Source organism: Fusarium graminearum, chromosome 2, assembly GCF_000240135.3.
Source record: "Fusarium graminearum PH-1 chromosome 2, whole genome shotgun sequence".
Taxonomy (NCBI): Eukaryota; Fungi; Ascomycota; class Sordariomycetes; order Hypocreales; family Nectriaceae; genus Fusarium; species Fusarium graminearum.
The window spans coordinates 4,651,336-4,671,066 of record NC_026475.1 but is presented as its reverse complement, the minus strand read 5'-3'; the positions used below and the strand labels follow the sequence as shown (position 1 = coordinate 4,671,066).

Here is a 19,731-nt window from a genome sequence, read left to right as displayed (position 1 = left end):
GAAATGCCTGGTTTTTGGAGGAAGAGACTCACAAACTCAATGGCATCCATATCAGAAGGTGGTACAGTCCTTTATCCCTGGTCTTGTGTGTGGTCATCCATGATGGTCACAACTAGAGTAAAATTCCTTATGAATAGATGTTTCTTCAAGCTCAAGATCCAACAATAAAGATAGATTTTTGAGCAGATGTATGTCTACAGATGAATTGATCAGACAAGAGATCAATGGCTAGTAATACAACAAAGAACATAAAGAAACACAACCAGAGTAAGCGAGGGTGACAAACTTGGCAGGTGCTGCAAATGCTGCAAAGGCGCCACATCTAGTTAATCGATCTCCGTAAATAAGCAAACAGCGAGATGTGTGTGGCATGCAGCCTGCATCAAGATATGGCGTTCTTGGCTGCTGATGATCCCACCAACGGGTCTGGCAAACAGCACTATACCTTGCAGCGCTTCATGATTGCACTCGAAGAGAAACGCCGCATACTGTAAACACTCTCTAGTCCTGGTTACCAAGATTCCTTGGTCTGAACTGTATATGATCGTCGTCACCCTTGCTCGGTATGATCGCCGGCCTCTCCCCGTTCCTGCCAGGCTGGTAGCAAAAACACAGGGACTTGAAGCAATTCAGACGAAATTATTAGGCCACTCATAGGTTATATAAACACTAAGAGTGATCTAACGTTTATGTTAACCAGTAAATCAGTATCGGTTTTTATGCAACCCGCCTGCCTGCCTGATTGCCAGCAAAGCTGGTCTCGATCCTCTTGTGGACCTGATGCGTAGACTCGTTAACTAGAGTAGAGCAGACAATAAATGATGACCTTTTAGAATGCCCCCAAAGGCTATTCCTTTATACCCAAGGCCACAAAGCCATTTCACTTCAGGGAGCAGTACCCAAGGAGAACACCAAAGTCTCATATAATATATGTTGTTCTCAATTTATGTTGCTCACTCATGCTAATTCTAATGCTCATTTCAACTCATGATCCAACGTCAATGACAGTGGTACCTCCTCTGCGCAATCTACAACACACCAAAAACTATGCATCAAAATAAATTCTGACGCCCTGGCCCCTTCTTTTATTCTGTATCTAGAGCTCGCGATGTCGGCTCGACTCTCCGGTGATGCTTTCCTCATACTCGGTCAAGCGCAGCGCCTCTTCAACGTCGTTAACAAAGTGCCTGTCTCCGGCCATCTCTACAATACCACTGCTCGACATCAAACGCCATACAGGGTGATCCTTGCGGGCTGGGCAGCGAGAGAAGTAGACACGCACGCCTCGTTCGGTATAGTTGCGAACAATCTCTGCCAAGACCTGGGTACCTGACCCGTCCATCGACGTCACACCGTGGATATCGAAGATCACGTTTCGGTTCATGTCGGCGTGACGTAGTCGAGGCAGAGCAGGGTGGGCCTTTGACGTGCCGTAAAGCTCCAGTCGACGAAGTCGGGACTTGAGCTCTCCTGTGTTGGCGAATGTCAAAGGCTCCGGAATCTTGACAATGAGACATCCTTCAACAAACTCCAAGCTTGCCTTATCGCCCTCAGCATTCTCAAATCGGTTGGTACCTGGGATTCGGCCTAGAATCTGGATTCGTGGTCGCGTACTATGCTTGATGACCATGAGCATCGAGATTCCGACACCAAACGCCATACCAAGTGTGAGAGAGTAGAACATGGTTGCCAGGAAAATGACCGCCATGAGACCCAGTTCCGTCCAGCCGCGAATCTTCAGGAAGAAGCTAATGTCGTGGGGCGCCTCTTCTATCAGCGAGTAAGCCACGACAGAAATCATGGATGAAAGGACGGGTTTCTTCACAAGGTTAGCTCATACCACAATGTCAGGGGCATCTATGACTTACTGGCAGGTAGTAAAAGTATGGAAGAAGGAAGAAGATAGAGAGCAAAGAGATGATACTCAGAAACATGGAACTAGCGGGACTCTTGCCACCGGTGCTCTTATTCACCTTGCTTCGACCGTAACCACCGAATGCTGGCAAGCTCATGAAACAACCACCAACCATATTGGCAATGCCAAGTGCAATCATCTCTCGGTTCGCGCTCAATTGAATGCCCTGGATAGTCTCGCTTGAGCCCAGACTTTTGGCGGCAACCGAAGATTCAAAGAATCCAAGGAGCGCAATCAAGAAAGAAGTAGACATGGCACTTCGAATGTGCGGCATATGCTGGAGCTTGAAAGGCCATTGGAAAGCAAGCAACTGACCGTTAGCAGCTTTGACTATTCCGAGAATTTCAACACCCTGGTTTTCCCAGTCCAGTTGCCAGCAGAGAATCGCAGATATAACAACGACAATAAATCGATCAGGGATGTACGCGACACCGGGGTATCGGGGCTGAAGTCGGTTTTTGAGTTCACTAAATCCTCGGTCAACGTTGTGCGCAAAACAGCCATATAGCACCACTTACCGGCAAATCATGATGACAAGGAAGCTAATTCCGGCAATGGCGAATGTTAACCCATGCGCCTTGTCGACATTGCCAATGATGAATCTGATCTTTTCTACAGGGCTACCATGGCTAACGCCCGCCTTGTCAGCCAACTCAGCGAGTCCTAATTCAGGAATCAGCTGGTCAACGGCAATGACGAAACCAATCGCACTGATGAAGCCGCGCAGAAAAGGTTTGCTGAGCACGCTGTCCATGAAACCTAGTCGCGCAAGACCAGCAATGACAACCATTGCGCCCGCCATGCCTGCGACAATACCGCAGATCTGCGCATGGAGCATGTCATTGTCTTCGTCATCTCCAGAGCCAACGTTCTGTTTGACAACAGTACCGACAAGAAGTGAACCTGCAGCTTCTGGGCCGACAACCATCTGAGGGCAAGATCCGAGTAAAGCGTAGATGAAGGGGTTGAAAACGAAAGCATAAAGACCGTGGATTGGAGGAACGTGGGCAAGGTTTGCAGCGAGAGACAGGGCCATCGGTAAATAGAACGAGGCCATGGTGACGGCTGCGATGAGATCGCCTCGAAGGTATGAGACTTTGTACTGGCGCATCCAGTTCAGGCAGGGAATATAGTAGGCCATGTACCTATTCAAAGATTAGCAAGCTACTCCACGGCCATTCGACGTTAGTAGCTCTCACATAAAGGCTGTATCTTCTATACCAGCTTGCTCAGCAAGCACGCTGCTGTGACCCATGGTTTTTGTTCGCATTCTCTTCTTCAACCACTTCTTCCAATCCTCATGGCCCACGATTGTCGTGATGGCGTTGTCCAGTACAGGAATGTGCGTTCCCGATCCCGCGGTCTCGCTGCCATCCTCGTCGGTACTCCTCATAGTCAACGTCGGGCTCATGGGTCGCGGACTGAAAGTGCCATGGCTGCAGACACCAGGGTGGGCAGGATGGACGCTGCCTCGGCGCTGACTTGGACGCTGGTTGTTCCCGTCAATCAAAGGTGTAGATTCATTGGCGAAGATCTCGTCTATGGTGGCTCCCTGGGGATGTCCTGGCGACTCTGGCGGCGCAGGGTTTCCGGTCGCCGATGCATCATTTTGGTTTCGGTTAACGGTCTGACGAAGAGTACTTGGCTGAGCAGGACGATGGTCTGTCGACGAATTGGTTCGGCTGTGGGAGGGTCGATTCGCCATGGTTGCGAATATCGATCTCGTCGTAGCGTACGATCGTTAGGGGAATCGACTCGGTCGGTTTGTGTTTTCGAATACTTGTGCTATGAGAATATTTCCGGCAATCTATATTTAAGCTTTGTTTTTATGCGGGTTTCCTGTTTGCGATGGCGCAGAATGTAGTCGACGATCGTCGGCAAAAAGATGCCGGCTTGGAGTTCAACAAGTACACAGATAACGGAGAGCAACGCATGGAATTGGGAAGGTGAGACTCTGCGAAACTGACTATGAAAAACTCAAGAAGAAAGGAAAAGACAAGAAAAGACTGAGTACTTAGGTAAAAGACAAAAGATCAAAAATTCATGTCTCGCTAAAGCTTCCCAAGGTAGGAGGACGAGGAGTAACTAAACCCATTCCAAGGGTAGCATCCCCTTGCCTGGTCCCTTGACTCGCTGTGCGTAATGATCAGGCAGTTTCTCATCCCTGGTGGCCCCCCAATTTCAGATCTAGTCGCAGCTTTTAGGCCAATCAATATCAACCATTGCGAAATGCCACCCACGCAATGGCTGTAGGATGCCCATCTTTGACCGCTTACGGGGGGACCCTTCAGTGACATCAGAGCAAAAGCCTCCGGGTGACTTCTAAGCTCTGGCGGGGTGACCACAACCGCTTCAAGGAACGTCAGCGAATGGCCAACCTCGTGTTGTTCAGCGATCCCTGCAACTGCACGGACTGTGTAGCGACTTTTGGGGTGGTCAAGTTGCTGCTGTTGAACCCGACTTTGGCCGCGAAATAAATGACTTCAAAGTTCATGATCATTTGTAATCGGCCCCGATAGCTTGACACGTCGATGAGACAACTCAGTTTGATCTTCTTAAAAGGTAAATAGCTCTGATAGAAGGTTTCACCAATATGTATTTTTGTAATCTCAATAATGCTAAAAAAGGAACAACATTTTATGCTTTCAAATCCAGTATTCTCGCTCATCAGGATATCGTATCTCCAACCGACTCGTAGATCGTATCGAGATCTGTCGTTGTTACATAATTAATAATCCAGCACCTGGTTATGCATTGACCGCTCTAGACCTGCTCGTTCACGAACAGACCAGCCATGCCCTGGCCTGTGCCGATACACATGCTTGTCAGAAGCATCTTCTTCTTCTGCCGCCTGCACTCAGCCAAACCTGTCACAATCTGTCTGGCGCCAGTAGCACCCAGGGGGTGGCCCAGAGCAATAGCTCCTCCACGGGGGTTAAGCTTTTCTGATGTGAGGCCAAGCTTGTCCTGGCAGTAAACAGCCATGGAAGCAAATGCCTCGTTGATCTCGACGATATCAATATCATCCATGGAGATGTTGTGCTGGGCGAGGAGCTTGGGAATGGCGACGCTGGGGCCAATACCCATGATACGAGGGGCAAGACCAGCAACAGTAGATCCAACATACTTAGCCATGATAGGCTGACCCAGCTTAATGGCAGTAGATCGCTTCATCAACAACACGGCGGCAGCTCCGTCGGTGATCTGACTGGCGTTACCGCCGGTGGTGGCGCCACCCCATTGAGGGAAAGCAGCGCGAATCTTGGAGAGGCTCTCAGCAGTGGTACCGGGTCGGATACCCTCATCTTGTGTAAGAGTGACCTCCTTCTCCTGGCCATCGGGGCCCTTGACCTTGGTGGTAATGGGCACAATCTCATCTGCGAACCAACCAGCCTTTTGCGCAGCCTCAGCCTTTTGGAAGCTTCCGGCGGCGAACTTGTCCATCATCTCACGGGTAACGCCAAAGTCCTTGCTCACGTTCTCGCTTGTCCAACCCATGGGCTGCATGCAGTCGACAGCCTCCTGGCTTTGTGATGTAACGGCCTCGTCGAAGGGCTTGTCAAGCGCGTCGCCACCGATGGACATCTGTTCGGCACCCATGGCGATACCGACTTCGATGGAGCCATTGGAGATGGAGTGGGCGATATCGGCGGTGGCCTTGAGACCGGAGGAGCAGAATCGGTTGATGGAAGAGGCACCGGCGGTGTTGGGGAAACCAGCTGCAAGAGCAGAGGCGCGGACCTTGTAGGCGGCCTTGACATCAGAGACCTGGAAGAATGTCAGTGAGCGCTCGTTAAACGATGGCAGGAATCGCGACGCACGTTTCCGAGGCAGATATCCTCAACAAGGGCAGGGTCAAGGTTCGATCGTTCTCGGACTTGCTTCAGAATAGCATAGACCATGTATTCAAGTGATGTGTCCTTGAAGCCGCCCTTCTTGGCCTTTGTGAGCGGTGTTCGCACGGCGAGAGTGATGACGATATCGTCGGGGTTCTTGGACTGGCTGTTGTACCGTTGTCAGTTTGTTTACATCACATCGGTTAGCGACAGCGGCAACTCACATGCTGTTAAGCGCTGACCCAGGGGCCAAGTGCTTGATGATTGAGCCAATACGTTCAGCAGCCATTGTATATGTGTATGTGTATATGATTCAAGAGAATTATGTTGCAAATCAAATGGAAAGATTGAAGCGACAGCGCAATTGGCATTAAAATAGGAGAAAAGATGCCGAGGCGAAGTTCATCATGGGAGGGGTCTCCGGTTGAACTCCAACGGTACTTAGAGCGGCGCTTGAAATGTGTGGGGTTTGGAAGCCGAGGTAGGTAGGTCCCGAGGTTCCGGGGTGATTATCTATTTTGTGGGGCCGGTATTGTTGACTTCGTCTCTGATATCGACCAACAAACAACCACTGAGTGATCTTAATTTGCAGCAGATTAACATTTATTGCCGAGTCCAAAAATACTCAAGTGTTTAATACTACTCATACGTCTCCTTTCATTCAGTTACTTGAACCAGGAATAGGTTTTACTAAAATCCCAAGTTCACCACCTGATATCGCAAAGGAACCATTCTGTCTGCCTAACTCTCATTATTCAACAATCACATTCGTTCCGGAAGCACTGGTTCCTTCAGAAATGGCAATCAATGTGACTGGAATGCAAGACAAAGCTAGACTGAAGAATAAATATAAGGATTTAATGGTCAGTCTAGAATATCTACTTTCACATACAGCAATCGTTGGCTTTCAGGTTACCCTGTAGGCTCGTGCGATATGCTGTTTGTTCAACAATTGGATACAGGGCATGGGCAAGTGCTGGTAGATTGGATACCATCTCAATCGGAAGCCCAGCTGAGAATCCCTGCGACAGTGACAAACAAACCCACCAACCTGGTACGAAGCCTATTGTGCTGCTGGATCAGCCACATGGTCGAGAAACATGGCCAAGAAACCTAATAGGACCTGCGGTAGCGTGGTACTCGTTCCTGGATGACGAGCACGATCCAATAGCATCCATCGGATCTTCAGGACGGCTTCTCGGGAGCCCCTAGCGTCTGATTGTCTAGGCCCTTGTTGAGATGACCCTCTTCCTCATCCGGCCATGAAAGAACCAACGGGCCGGATAGCTTCATACCATGCCCATTTTCGGCGATTGGCCACAAGCCATCTATTCAAACTAAGTTATGTGAACTATGACCGGAGAACAATTTAAATCAGGACGAATGCTCTGAGGGCTAGGCTCTTAAATGCTCAGGCAATCACCCCCGTCTTCCCTGAAGTCTTTCGCTGTGTTTTCTCTGTCCATTCATTCATTCATTCATTTCTTGTACTATCTATTGCAAAGAAGCTACAAGTGTAAAACAACGCTCTTTCCTATCTCTTACCCTTGCAGGTTCATCGATTCTATTCCTGAAAACTCACTCTAGCTCGATCGACCGTCAAAGCTCAACACCACCAGAGATCATTCGGATAGATATAGGTCACCTAAGACGAACGAACGAACACAAATAACTCTGGCTACGACAAACAGTTCCTCACTCATTATTTGGGCTCTGATAATCTACGCTCACTTATTCCTACCTCTTGGAAGCGGACTCCACAAACACATTCACTATGGCATTTTCCAAGCATCTACTACCTCTTCTACTAGTCAGTCTCGCGACTGCTACCAGCGATGATAAGAGAGGACTTTGTTACGTTCACAACAAACAAGAACCACAAGACGACAAGATATGGGTCCAGAACGGCGGCGACATCACATGGTATTACAACTACGAAGACCAACCTTCGCCGGTATACAAAGACATTCCCCAGGAAAAGTTCGAATTCGTACCTATGATGTGGGGAGTTGGGTCTGATAACAGCGACACGACCTTTCTTCAGAATGTCAAGGGCCTTATAAACGACGGGATCAACATTACTCATGTTCTGGGATTTAACGAGCCAGATGCTGGAAACGACGTTGGCGGAAGCAACATCAAGCCAAAGGATGCTGCTGAAGCTTGGGTCGCCAACTTTGAACCCCTAGGCGAGATGGGCATAAAGCTTGGTCTCCCTGCTTGTACCGGCGGTTGGGGAGGTATGCCATGGCTGAGGCAATTCCTTGGAAACTGCACCGAGATCAAGAGTCGAGGTGGTCCTAAGAGGAATTGTACATGGGATTATCTACCCGTGCATTGGTATGATAACTTTGAAGGATTGGCTTCTCACATCGGTGAACGTTTAGCTGAGTACGTATCATAGCGTGTGACTCATCATTCCCTGTTAACAAATTGTTTAGATGGCCCAATGCTTCTATCTGGGTTACAGAATACGCTTACGCTCATCAAGATCCCAAGCCCACGGACTCATTCTTTAAGCAGACTCTCAAGTGGTTCGACGAGTCGGAATTTATTGGTCGATACACCTACTTCGGGGCGTTTCGATCTGATGTATCCAACGTTGGTCCCAACGCTGTATTCCTTTCTAGCAGCGGCTCTCTCACGACTATAGGTGCGCAATATCTGGGGCTGAACACCACAGGCGAGAACAGCGCCTCGCACTCGAAAGTCAGTCTTCCGAGCGTCGGGTGTTTGGCGCTGATACTGGCTGTGTTTGTTAAGTTGGTTATATAGAGTAGTCAGAAATTGGATCTGGTTCTCGTTACATGGGTTTCCTTGATGTTTTCTCACTCAAAGATACGAAGAACAAGCGCATAGTCTAAGATGGAGTAGTTGTACATCAACACAAGCTTATCAGAAGCCAAGCATGTTGTTTGTATGCCAAGTTGAACAATGAGCACGGTTAAAATAACGATACGATCAAGTGATTTCAGATTTTAACGTCACGAAGAAAGACGGAGTTATAGAAGAAATAATGCATTTCGCGCCAGCGATTTATGTGCTGGACAGCGGGATATCTATGCCCCCTATGAGGGCCAATAATGTAAATGAAAAAGCACAAGTGATATCAACATAACATCTTTGCAGTGGCAGAAAGGAATTCGTCATAATCCTTCTACTCGCCGAGATCTCTCCAAATAGAGAGTCTCCAAATCTCCCTCATCTATCATTACTTTTTAGATTCTGCTCCCCATAATATTATCTTCATAAATATGCAATTCATAAGATTAAGCCTCGGTGGCAGCAAGGCCTTGAGGCACAATATGTCGTTCGGATGGTCCGCGAGAAGTGTCTCGCTTTCCGAGAGACTCGCCGGTGTCCTTGCGAGAGAAGGAGGCCCAGGTCTTGAAGCTGGAGAAAGACATGGTTCGACCAAGTCGACCAGCGTCATCTCCACCCTGGCCCCAAACACCTCGTCGGACAGGAGCGTCCTCGAGGAGATGGAAGTGTCTCTTGGTCATCTTCCAGAGCTCGATACCAGCAACAAACACGATGGTGAAGCCAACGGACAGAGCCCACTCCCAGGTGATGCCTGTGTGCTTGAAGAACTTGTGGTTCAGGACAGGGATGTAGACAACAGGGAAGACAGACAGACCGCCAAGGATGACGGACCAGAAGAGGAAGCGGTTGGAGTAGATATCCTTGAAAACAGGGAATCGGCTGTCATCATCGGGGTTGAGGCGGAAAATGGAGCGGCGCAGACTCTTGAACTCCCAGGCAGAGATGAGGATGAGCCAAGTGAGTTCGGCAAATGTAGCGGCACGAGCTTTGAAAACGGGGATACAAGCTTCGGAGTATCGCTGGTTGCACTCCTCGCCCAAGTTTCCACCGTTAGCGCCGTAGATGATAATAACGAATGTGCACATGGTGCAAGCACCCATAATGATACCGTAGACAATCATATCAACAATGATTTGGTTGGTAAAGACACCGCGCTTCTTGTCTTGAGGAGGTTTGCGCATGATATCCTGAGCACCCTGCTCACGACCAAGTCCGAAGGCAGGGAAGGAGGAAGTAGCCATGTTGATCCAGATGATCTGCAGAGGCGAGACGGGGAAAACGGAAAAGCCACTGTCATCGACAAAGGCAAGACCACACACCAGAAGGATAACTTCACCGACATTGGAGGTAAGAAGATGCAGGACAAACTTTTGGATGTTGTCAAACATGCGACGACCTTCACGAATAGCGGCGACGATAGAGTTAAACTTGTCATCAGTGAGCACGATCTTGGAAGCAGACTTGGCAACATCAGAACCAGAACCCATAGCAATACCGACATCGGCACGAGAAAGAGAGGGGGCGTCGTTGACACCATCACCAGTCATGGCCATAAAGGCACCACGTCGACGAAGAGCGTCGATCATGCGAGTCTTGGTGTCGGGAGCACAACGGGCGATAACCAGAGGAAGTTCCTCAAGAGCGTCAATCTCCTCATCAGTCATGCGGTCAAAGTCAGTGGCCTTTTGAACAATGGACTTGGCGACGTGATCAGGCAGGATGCCCATATTCTTGGGAATAATACCAACTTCCTTAGCAATAGCCTTGGCAGTTTCAGGATGGTCACCAGTAAGCATGTGAACACGAATACCAGCGTTGGAACACTCAGCAATAGATGGCTTGGTTTCGCGACGAGGGGGATCGTAGATACCAGCAAGACCAAGAAGGATGAGGCCCTGTTCGACCTCAGTACGAAGCTTCTCATCCTCGGCGGGTGAGGAGGCCTGCTTGGCAGTGAAGCGACCATCCCAAGGGCGGTAAGCGATAGCGAGAACACGTTGACCCTGAGAAGCAAGGTTGTTCATTTGAGTGAGGACGGCTTCCTTGAGTTCTTCAGTCATGGGCTGCTGGTCGGCTCCAGTGCCAGCGTAGTCGCAAAGGTCCAGAACACGTTCGACAGCACCCTTGGTAAAGACCATGGAGTTCTGAGTCTCAATAATGGATCCACTGGCTCCCTCAGGGGCATCGTAAATAACAGACATGCGCTTGATGGAGCTGTCAAAGGGGAATTCGGCAGTCTGCTTCCAGCCTTGGCCTTCAAGAGTTTTCTTGCCAGAGTTGAAGCGGTGGGTAAAGACCTGAAGGGCAATCTCGGTGGGCTCGCCAGTAACCTGCCATTTCTCCTCCTCCTCATCGTAGCGAACTGTAGCCAAGTTGCAGAGGGCAGAAGAGAGCAAGAAAGCGTTGAGCTCATCGGTCATTTCACACTCAACCTCAGGCTCGGCCTGCTTGGTAGGAGCGTTGTTGTTCTGGTTAAGCTTCTCATCGGGCACATCAAACTTGAGTACAGCAGCACTTCGCTCGCGGTCGTAGTCACGAGGAGCAGGAGGCTCTTCGGGCTCGGAATCGTTCTGCTTGGAGTAGGTGACTCGGCCCTTCGTTGGGTCGTTGGGGCTCTGAGAGTCGCGGACAGTGTAGATGTGGGAAGAGGGGATCCAGGCCTTGCGAACAATCATGGCACCCTCGGTCAGAGTACCAGTCTTGTCGGAGCAAATGTTTGTGACTCCTCCGAGAGCCTCGAGGGCAGAAAGATCACGGACGACGACGTTGGCCTTTCTCATAACAGTGACGGCAACGACCATGGTAATAGTCAAGACAGCGACCAGGGACTCGGGGATAATGGCGATACCCAAAGAAGTAGCGTAAATGATGACCTCGTTCTTCATGTCAAACTTGTTGACAGCAAACACAACAATGGCGAGGATGATGGCACAGCCAAAGAGAACGTAGGCAAGGGCAGAGAGCTTTCGCTGTAGGGGAGTTCCCTCGGTAAGACCCAAGAACTTGCCAATTACATCCCAGGTACGCTTTGAAGCACCGACGAAAGGCTGCTTCTTTCCATATTTCTTGTAGTTCATGGAGCGACCGGCCTTGCGTGTCTTCTTGGAGGTCGAAGCGGCAATCTTGCCGACCTCGGTGGACATACCAGTAGAAGTGACAATACCACGACCACGACCCTTTCGGACAACGGTAGTAGCATAGGCCATGTTGACACGGTCACCAATACCGATCTCATCCTCAGATTGGACCAGCTTCTCAGTGCCAGGAGCAGTAATATTGTTATCGGAGATCTTTTCGACGGGGATGGATTCGCCAGTGAGTTGACCTTCCTCGCAGGCAAGGTTCATGGCTTCGAAGAGACGGAGATCGGCAGGGACAGTGTCGCCCATCTTAAGAAGGACGATATCTCCGGGAACGACTTCGGGGCTGTTGAATTGGTTAGACTTAGAATGCGAATAGTTGTTACTGTTAAGACTTACTTGGAAATAACTTGAGTCTTTCCGTCACGGAGAACCATGGCACTGGGAGAGGAGAGAGCTCTAAGAGCATCCATGCGCTTCTCAGCGCGGTACTCTTGCCAGAAACCAATTGTGACGTTGAGAACGATAACAAAGACAAGCACACCACCTTCGATGTAGTCCTTGATACCGAAACTGAGAGCCATAGCAAAAGCAAGAACCTGTTGCGGATTAGTATAGTCAATTGCGCGAGATGGACAAAGAAACTTACAATAATCATGGCATTGAGCAATTGCTTGGTCAAAATACTATACCAAGGTATAGTACCTCCGACATCGAGCTCATTCTTTGGATATTTTGCCTGGGCTTCAGCTACTTGTTGGCTTGTAAGACCCTTGTCGGTGCTGGTACCAAGAGCTTGGGCCGTCTCCTCGACAGTGAGGAGGAACGGGTGCTTGGGATATTCTGCCGCCATGGTCGATCAATTGGGAAGTAAGATGACCTGGAAAGGAGAGAAGGGGAAGGGGAATAAAGCTGGAAACGTTTGTTTGTGTTCCTTATGCTTGGTATGAGTGCGTGAGGGTCGATCTATGAGTGTTGTTGTATGTGGGATGCTTTAGGTATGGAGGTGTACAAGATAATCCATAAGCTACTTGAGTGCCATGGATGATATATTGTATATCAAAATAGAAAAGATCGAGTTAATGGAATGTGATGTAAGTGGAAAGCGTATCGGTAGTCGAGATGCTTTCAACAGTTTGGTGGGTGATAACTCTAAACTTGATGAACAAACAGACATATTTGTGGAGTGCGGGGGAGGGAGAGGCCATATATAGTTTTGAATTCTTGAAATTGGATCGACCGTCATCATTGGCATCGAGCAAGATGTTTGCTAGTTCTCAAGCTCTCTCACCCGGAGCGGAACTTGAGTCGTTGCATGCTCGGGGTTTCTTGGCGTTGGCAAGTTAGTGTATGTACGGTTGAGATACGCCACATTTTAGTTAGAGTTGGTGTTTCTCCACCTGCTCCCTCCCTGGAAATGCGGCCCTACCAATCCCTGTAGATAACTACCTGCGAAGATGTTGAGCCTCTAAATTACAGCGGATATTTAGCGTAGCCAGGTGATAATCGCAAGTGAAGACCACTGTACTTTTTCGGTTGTCTCCGGGCGAGAGTAAACTAGGAGTCATGCTAGATGAATTCAACTGCCGGTTCCTACATCAAGCCTCCAAGCGACAGTATAAAATAACAAACAAGAATCTTCGCCTAATATCTATTGAAGCAGTCGGTACGTTTCTTCTAGATTCTACCCATGATCAAGATCCTAGTCATTTTACCAATAGAAACTTCGAAGCGGATAGAGGTACCTCGTAACTACGATGGTTAAAACACAATCGCGAGACTGCCTGGTGGTGCGCACAGTGGGTATTATGGTGTCTTGGCAGCTTGGCGTTATACAAATGTGCAATCAAACAAGACAGAAAGAGAATATTTGCACCGAGACTGTGAGGTCATTGGGTGTGTGACGGATTATTGCATGGCATCTGCGGTCACGGATCTCTTCTTCTTTTTTTCATTTTTTTTTTTCACTTGCTAGGTACGCACGGGAACAGACGTTGATTGCCCTTGTCTTTTTAATCGTCGCCGCCGTTGAAGTAGCCATCCCGTTGACAGGCATCGTGATGGGTAGTAATAGGATTAACCGTTGAACACGCCAATGTGTATCCATACATAGGTATGCCAATGGAAAAACAGAAAAATAAACTGCTGATTGATTCGGTATTCCATCACCGTCCAAGGAAAAGGGACCTGCCAAGTACCCTTTGGCACGGTACTCAAGTCGCCGAGAGAAAAAGTCAACAGTTGAAGCCTTTCAAGGTTCAGCTTGGTTCATCACATCTTGGCGTGATAACTTCAAAGAGAAACAGGTCGTCTTGGCGGCTCTTGGCGCTTGAGCAATGACGCGTATCCAATCGATTCTCGGAGGTTTAAGGAAAAGATACGCCGAGGTTACTTCCCTACCATGTCTCCCACCAGTTCATCTTGTTCATGTTCTGATATCCTGAGGTGTGAGGTATCTCTGCATTTTGTAGCGTGGGATTCTTGCATCTGATGCCATGGCATGAGAGTGAAGGGAGACAACTCTTTTCTGGAACAAGTTTAGGCCACGCATTCTCAAAGTCTTGATGATTGGTTTGTTAGTATGTCTGCAGGGATCGCCACTGTTGGCCCACACTGACACCAATAACCTTGCGCTTATGCTGCTTAAGGTTCTGGGCACTTTGGACGCCAGTACGCTTGCAAAAGAAGCTTATCGGCTACTCAAAATCAACATACCACCTGATCCACCCTGCTGTGGTACTATACCATTGTCCAATGGTGTGAGCAAGTCTAATCTTGGCAAGACGCTGTGTGTTTAGTTTAGCGACAAGTCTTTTTTCTTGTTGTCTCTTTGCCCATGTTGCACTCAACACCATGCAATGTAGTATCCAGAAACTGATTTATATTTTCCACATGATTCTCTCTATCACAACACATCGAGTCTTATCATACTTTCGGTCACTCCGAATTTCTCCGAGTCTGCCCCGGACTGCGCCTTCCGCGTCAAACTCCGCCCTTAATGCCAAGAAAAACATCATACGAGTCACGTGCTCCGCTGCGGGGACCCACCACCGCTCCGTCCGTTGAGGCTTGGCACAGCCGGCCTCAGACCTCCGACGATGTATTTCGTTTGTCTCCGAATGCTGGGAGGAATCATCTCCGAGATTCTTACTATACAGTTGTGCAACGTCTCGGTCAGAGTAAGCAGAAAGATACCCTGTCAAGCATCCAACGAGACGCTTGATTCTATGCGGCATTGTTGACCGAGACTGCCCAATATGCAAGCGACGAGAAGCTGAGATACTTACTTTACCAATAAGTGTTGAGATTAATGGCGTATTCCAACCGCAAAAAGCAAGAAAAAGCAAATCCGAATTGACGAATCTCCGACCCGCTGAGCAGGTACTTCTTCAAAGCGGCTTGCCTCTTGTGTACCACGAATAATTACCCCAGACCCCACGTTTCCCCGGCCAACCTTCGTTGTGAGACATTGGACACTGTACAGTTAGAGAGGAGGCTAAGAAAACGGTTGCTGATCAATAGGTACATGCAGAAGCAAATGAGACAGGACTACTCTATATACACCCGATGGCTTGTTGGATTTGCGAAATATACCAGCGGCTATAGCGACAGATCGACTTATCAGATGCACATCTTAACCTCAAATTTACAAAAATCAGATCCAGCTGTTGTTGACAGTAGATTAGATATGGAAATAATCGTCCGGCTTATTGCCTGCCAAGGTCCGTACCCGTTGAGCTTACCTTTACTTGGCCTGCAGGCTGTAAACAAGGTTGAAGGGGCTTTGACGCGCAATGACCGAAACACCCTATAAAATGTGACAATTATTGCCCCTACCGAAAGATCACATGAGCTTCTGCGGAAAAATATTAGACATGGAGCAAACTCCATCTGGAAATGTCAACGTATCGGGTGTCGGTAACTCAAACCTAGGAATGAAATAGCCACACCGTTACTTTACTCTAATTTATACCCAATAACCGAGACTCCATTAATTTGAGTCGGGCATGAATCATGTCTAGCTGTTTCACCGTCTTGGTACCTAGTGCGGTGGTATTCGCTAAATCATCACAGCTGTTTGCCATGTTGTTCTTAACCATTCCAGCACTAAACATATTCAATACCAAACTACTTAGTCATAAATACTTGGGTTCATAACTCTACTAGTCCACCGCTAATTTCTTTTATCATACCAAGTCCCTATACAGTTTTGGGTTGACCGTTCGTTGACCTCACCCCAGCAAGCCAAGAGCCCAGTCTTGAGTAACCACTATTATCCATCCCCAACTAGAAAAATAGTCCTAAAAAGAAACTTTCTTGGCGACAACGTGCTTTCTGACTTGGCTACATCTGCCAGCCCGCCTTGGTTGCTTACCCCAGATCAACATTCAACAAGCTCTGCCAAGTTCGCCCAGCCACTATCTCTTACATGCAGTGCATGTAATTCATGATCTGGCGTCTGGGCAATATGGATCTCATAGCTGGTATCATGAATTTTCGGTTACAACATACGAACGAGAAGTTATTCCAACTTGATAATTGAAATGCCAAGCCTCATAAAGACAACAATTATTCTGCAGCTTGCCAGGAGTAGCAGAGCATATCAGAATCGTATATGAAACTCCACAGTTTGTAGTTAAAAAAAACATTTCGGATTCTTGCTCGGACATAGATATCCTTAGTTCTTGGCTGTGGAAATGATATCTCACATAAAGACCTTTCTCTCACTTCCACAACTATGTACTTTCTCAGCTCCACGAGCGACATTGGCCCATCTAGCCATATTTCGTGCCATTCCACGCTTGCTCGATGGATTTGTACTTGAGATTTCATGCTTAGGTACCTCTTTAACACTCAAGGCTAGAATGGCTGCTGCATATGCGGCAGCCTTTGCATTGACAAGAAATGCTTCCTTGTTGATATTCTTGATATCATCACAAGCGGTATGATAGCAGACATCTTGCGGCGGGCCAGCACCAGTAAAGATGCCAGATGAGGGAATTCCGAGTTCGAGAAAACCTATATAGTCAGACGAACTTCCGAAAGGCCTATCAAGAGGTGTTAGCAAAGTTCGGGAGCGCCTTTATGTTGCTTTTTAACGTACGCGTATTCCGCTGGATATCCATGCTCAGTTAAATACTCGTAGAGATATTGGGCGCCAGTTTTATGCGCCTCAGAGTTGGAATATACAATGTAGTATGGTTGTAAAGAAGCGATCATGTCGTAGTTATAGTAGAATCGAATGTTGCTCGCCTCCTCCTTGGATAAATTCGACACATAGTAATTCGATCCAATCATTCCACTCTCCTCGGCGCCCCAAAAGGCAAACCTGAGCTTGTTTTTGAAACTCTTTTGCTTGATCGACTCAGCGATACTGAGCAGGGCAGCAACACCACTTCCGTTATCGTTGATACCAGGGCCCTCTTGAACAGAGTCCAGATGAGCACCCAGCATAACAATGTTATTAGGGTCACCCTCCTTGGTGTCTGCTATGATCTGCCAGGTCTCGCGCTTTTCAGTAATGACATCGATAATTAAGTTGATTTCCAAGGTTTCACCGCTCTTGAGTCGGTCTGCCCAAGCGTTGCCGCGATCGTATGTGATAACACCAACAGGCGCAAGTTTACCAATATTTTCAGCACCAAGGGAGCCAGAGCCAGCTGTTTGCGCGGGATTGTCGTTGAAAACAACAGCAGCTGAAGCCCCGTTATCTTTTGCGAGTTTGAGTTTGTTAATGAAATGACATTTTCCACGCTTTATTAAAGCAATTTTACCCTTCATGTCAATGCCCTTCCACTGATCTTCAAAACAGCCTGAACCACGTTCGTCGTCGATAGGGATCAAAACCAAGGGAGCAGTTACACCCCCGGGGGAAGGGGTAGCATGATTGTATTGCAGGGATACCGCATCGACCTTCTCTCCTTCAGGGCCGGTCAAAGCGATCTTGCGAGTTTGGGAGAAGAGATGGGTAAATGGTTGAACGGAGATATCAAATTGGTCTCCATAGCTTAAGCGTTCATGAATGAAGTCAATAGAGGCTTTGTAGCCCGGCAGTCCAAAAGCACGACTATTGTTATTGTCGAGAGCAATATTGTATAGCTTCTGAAGAGAATTGTCAAGGCTGGATGAAGTCAGTTTCCTATCGCTAAGCCGGAGTGTTGCCAGAAAGTTCTTACTCTTGCACTTTGATATCATTTGCAGCTTGCTGAGGAGAGAGTCGTTTGTATGCACAGGCTCCGTTCGCCCATAATGCTAGAGATGGGAAAATGTAGGCGAGTTTCATGCTTGGTAAGTTGGATTATATCTGATTAGTTTGAAAAGAAGTAAACAGCAGTTGCCGACCTTATATAGATGAGTGAAAGAGTCACCATCAGCCTAATCACTTGGAAATAGCCGTCGTGAGCTCTCCAAATGAGCTAAACTAGTTGCACAATCCTTCGAATTATTAATGCATTTGCCAAGCCAAATATCTAAGGTCTCTAGACAACATTAGATTGCACGAGCGTCCTAATGCTGGATAGTTCTGTTGGATAAATACCTGCGATCCTTTCTGATGTCGCGTCCGAGTGGCGATTCAAGGCGCAGTTATGCGAATGGACCGAGCTGACCATTGATAAACGACAGAAACACAGGCATCCTTCGGTTAAAGCGGTTACGTTGGCACCATGGATCGCATTGTCGTAATTGCAATCTCTACTGCCATCTCTAAGCTGATAGTCCGAGGTAGGATCCGAGCCACCCTATCACACTGCACGACGACATAAAATGTCAAATGGACACCAAGTAGATGTTTTCCATAACTGGCAGGTTATTCTAATAGCTATGTAAAAATGGGCATCCAAGTTGAAAGCCTACAGCTAGTTGCACCCGGAAACAAATCAAACTCAATCCTCCACTCCCTTAATAAGATTCTTAATTCCCTCTCCTTTCATAGTTCTAACCCACGCCTCAGGCGCCTTCTCAAATGGTACAATGCTGCTTATAAACGACGAAACGGACACCTTGCATGATTCAAGCAGCTCGAGAGCAATTTCAAAATCACCAGGGCCGTAACGGAAACAAGTCTTCATCGTCATCTCCTTCTCGCACATAGAATGTAAAGGCAACGACTGTATGGGTTTGCCCAGTCCGATTTGCACAAAAACGCCGCCTGGTGCCAGAGCCAAGATGCCAGTATGTGCTGATATTTCAACCCCGGTGCATTCGAGCACGGTATCGGCGCCTAGATCGAAACCCGCCTCTTGCTTCAGTCTGGCAGCTTCTTGTTCAGGAGTTGCGTACAGCCGGGGCTGGAACGTGTAACACTCCACAACACCTTTCGCAAAGGAAAGCTTCTCAGGGTTGATATCTGTGATAACAACAGTCTTGGCCCCATAGGCCTTTGCGGTTGCTGCAGTTAGACATCCGACAGTTCCAGCTCCTTGTACAATGACATTCTGGCCAGGTCGTATATCAGCTAGGCGAACGCCATGAACAGCAACACCGAGCGGCTCCACAAGAACAGCTTCCTCGAGACTGATTGAGTGGGGGACTTTGTAGGTAAAGTCCTCGGGGATCTTAAAAAATCGAGAAAGTGTCCCGTGAGTGAATGGAGGGTCTGCAGCGAACTTCATCTTGCGGCACAGATTGTATCGTCCGGACTTGCAGTAATTGCAGCTTTTGCATGGGAATCCTGGTTCTATAGCCACGCGGTCGCCCGGCTTGAGTTGGGAAACTGCTGGGCCGACTTTATAGATTATGCCTGAAGCTTCGTGACCCATCACTAGAGGCTGCTGTTGACTGACTTTTCTTGCAAAGCCGCCTTCGGTCCAGAAATGGACCTGGATATGTCAATGATATTAACAAGCACCTGGAATAGTACTGCTCACATCGCTTCCACAGACACCTGTGTATGCAATCTTGACAATTACATCGTGCGGGTCCTCGATCTGAGGGAATGGTCTATCTTCAAACCTGGCATCCCCAGGGCCGTATAGTAAACAAGACGGGTTCTATATAGTTTAGAGTCAGTGCTGCCGAAGTTGATCATGATTCCACTTACTGTTTCAGCCATTGTGCTAACTGGTGTTGCAGTCTA

General features: G+C 48.1%; 8 protein-coding genes across 8 annotated transcripts; 2 read left to right on the top strand and 6 right to left on the bottom strand.

Moving 5' to 3' along the window:
• Positions 1-3: 3 nt before the first annotated feature.
• Positions 4-657, top strand: FGSG_12286 (uncharacterized protein; the record flags this gene model as incomplete). The annotated part of the gene is made up of 4 exons (XM_011323079.1): positions 4-85; positions 138-188; positions 214-267; positions 506-657. 4 exons carry the CDS (start codon positions 4-6, stop codon positions 655-657), a joined length of 339 nt encoding a protein of 112 aa, XP_011321381.1.
• A 439-nt stretch (positions 658-1,096) lies between these two features.
• Positions 1,097-3,620, bottom strand: FGSG_04242 (uncharacterized protein; the record flags this gene model as incomplete). The annotated part of the gene is made up of 4 exons (XM_011323078.1): positions 1,097-1,819; positions 1,869-2,382; positions 2,434-3,060; positions 3,115-3,620. The coding sequence occupies 4 exons, from the start codon at positions 3,618-3,620 to the stop codon at positions 1,097-1,099; spliced, it is 2,370 nt and encodes a 789-aa protein (XP_011321380.1).
• Positions 3,621-4,149: 529 nt separating this feature from the next.
• Positions 4,150-6,184, bottom strand: FGSG_04243 (3-ketoacyl-CoA thiolase). Its single transcript, XM_011323077.1, has 3 exons — positions 5,976-6,184; positions 5,737-5,917; positions 4,150-5,683 (listed from the first exon to the last, which is right to left on the bottom strand). The coding sequence occupies exons 1-3, from the start codon at positions 6,038-6,040 to the stop codon at positions 4,679-4,681; spliced, it is 1,251 nt and encodes a 416-aa protein (XP_011321379.1). The 5' UTR covers positions 6,041-6,184; the 3' UTR covers positions 4,150-4,678.
• A 1,331-nt stretch (positions 6,185-7,515) lies between these two features.
• FGSG_04244 (uncharacterized protein) lies at positions 7,516-8,629 on the top strand. Its single transcript, XM_011323076.1, has 2 exons — positions 7,516-8,142; positions 8,193-8,629. Exons 1-2 carry the CDS (start codon positions 7,526-7,528, stop codon positions 8,524-8,526), a joined length of 951 nt encoding a protein of 316 aa, XP_011321378.1. The 5' UTR covers positions 7,516-7,525; the 3' UTR covers positions 8,527-8,629.
• A 391-nt stretch (positions 8,630-9,020) lies between these two features.
• On the bottom strand, positions 9,021-12,507 carry FGSG_04245 (calcium-transporting ATPase 3; the record flags this gene model as incomplete). The annotated part of the gene is made up of 3 exons (XM_011323075.1): positions 9,021-12,000; positions 12,054-12,253; positions 12,304-12,507. 3 exons carry the CDS (start codon positions 12,505-12,507, stop codon positions 9,021-9,023), a joined length of 3,384 nt encoding a protein of 1,127 aa, XP_011321377.1.
• A 1,572-nt stretch (positions 12,508-14,079) lies between these two features.
• FGSG_12285 (uncharacterized protein) lies at positions 14,080-14,890 on the bottom strand (the record flags this gene model as incomplete). The annotated part of the gene is made up of 3 exons (XM_011323074.1): positions 14,080-14,312; positions 14,370-14,440; positions 14,586-14,890. The coding sequence occupies 3 exons, from the start codon at positions 14,888-14,890 to the stop codon at positions 14,080-14,082; spliced, it is 609 nt and encodes a 202-aa protein (XP_011321376.1).
• A 1,469-nt stretch (positions 14,891-16,359) lies between these two features.
• On the bottom strand, positions 16,360-17,937 carry FGSG_04246 (uncharacterized protein; the record flags this gene model as incomplete). The annotated part of the gene is made up of 3 exons (XM_011323073.1): positions 16,360-16,702; positions 16,759-17,721; positions 17,831-17,937. The coding sequence occupies 3 exons, from the start codon at positions 17,935-17,937 to the stop codon at positions 16,360-16,362; spliced, it is 1,413 nt and encodes a 470-aa protein (XP_011321375.1).
• A 601-nt stretch (positions 17,938-18,538) lies between these two features.
• Positions 18,539-19,707, bottom strand: FGSG_04247 (uncharacterized protein; the record flags this gene model as incomplete). Its single annotated transcript, XM_011323072.1, has 3 exons — positions 18,539-19,474; positions 19,523-19,645; positions 19,696-19,707. 3 exons carry the CDS (start codon positions 19,705-19,707, stop codon positions 18,539-18,541), a joined length of 1,071 nt encoding a protein of 356 aa, XP_011321374.1.
• Between the last annotated feature and the right edge of the window lie 24 nt (positions 19,708-19,731).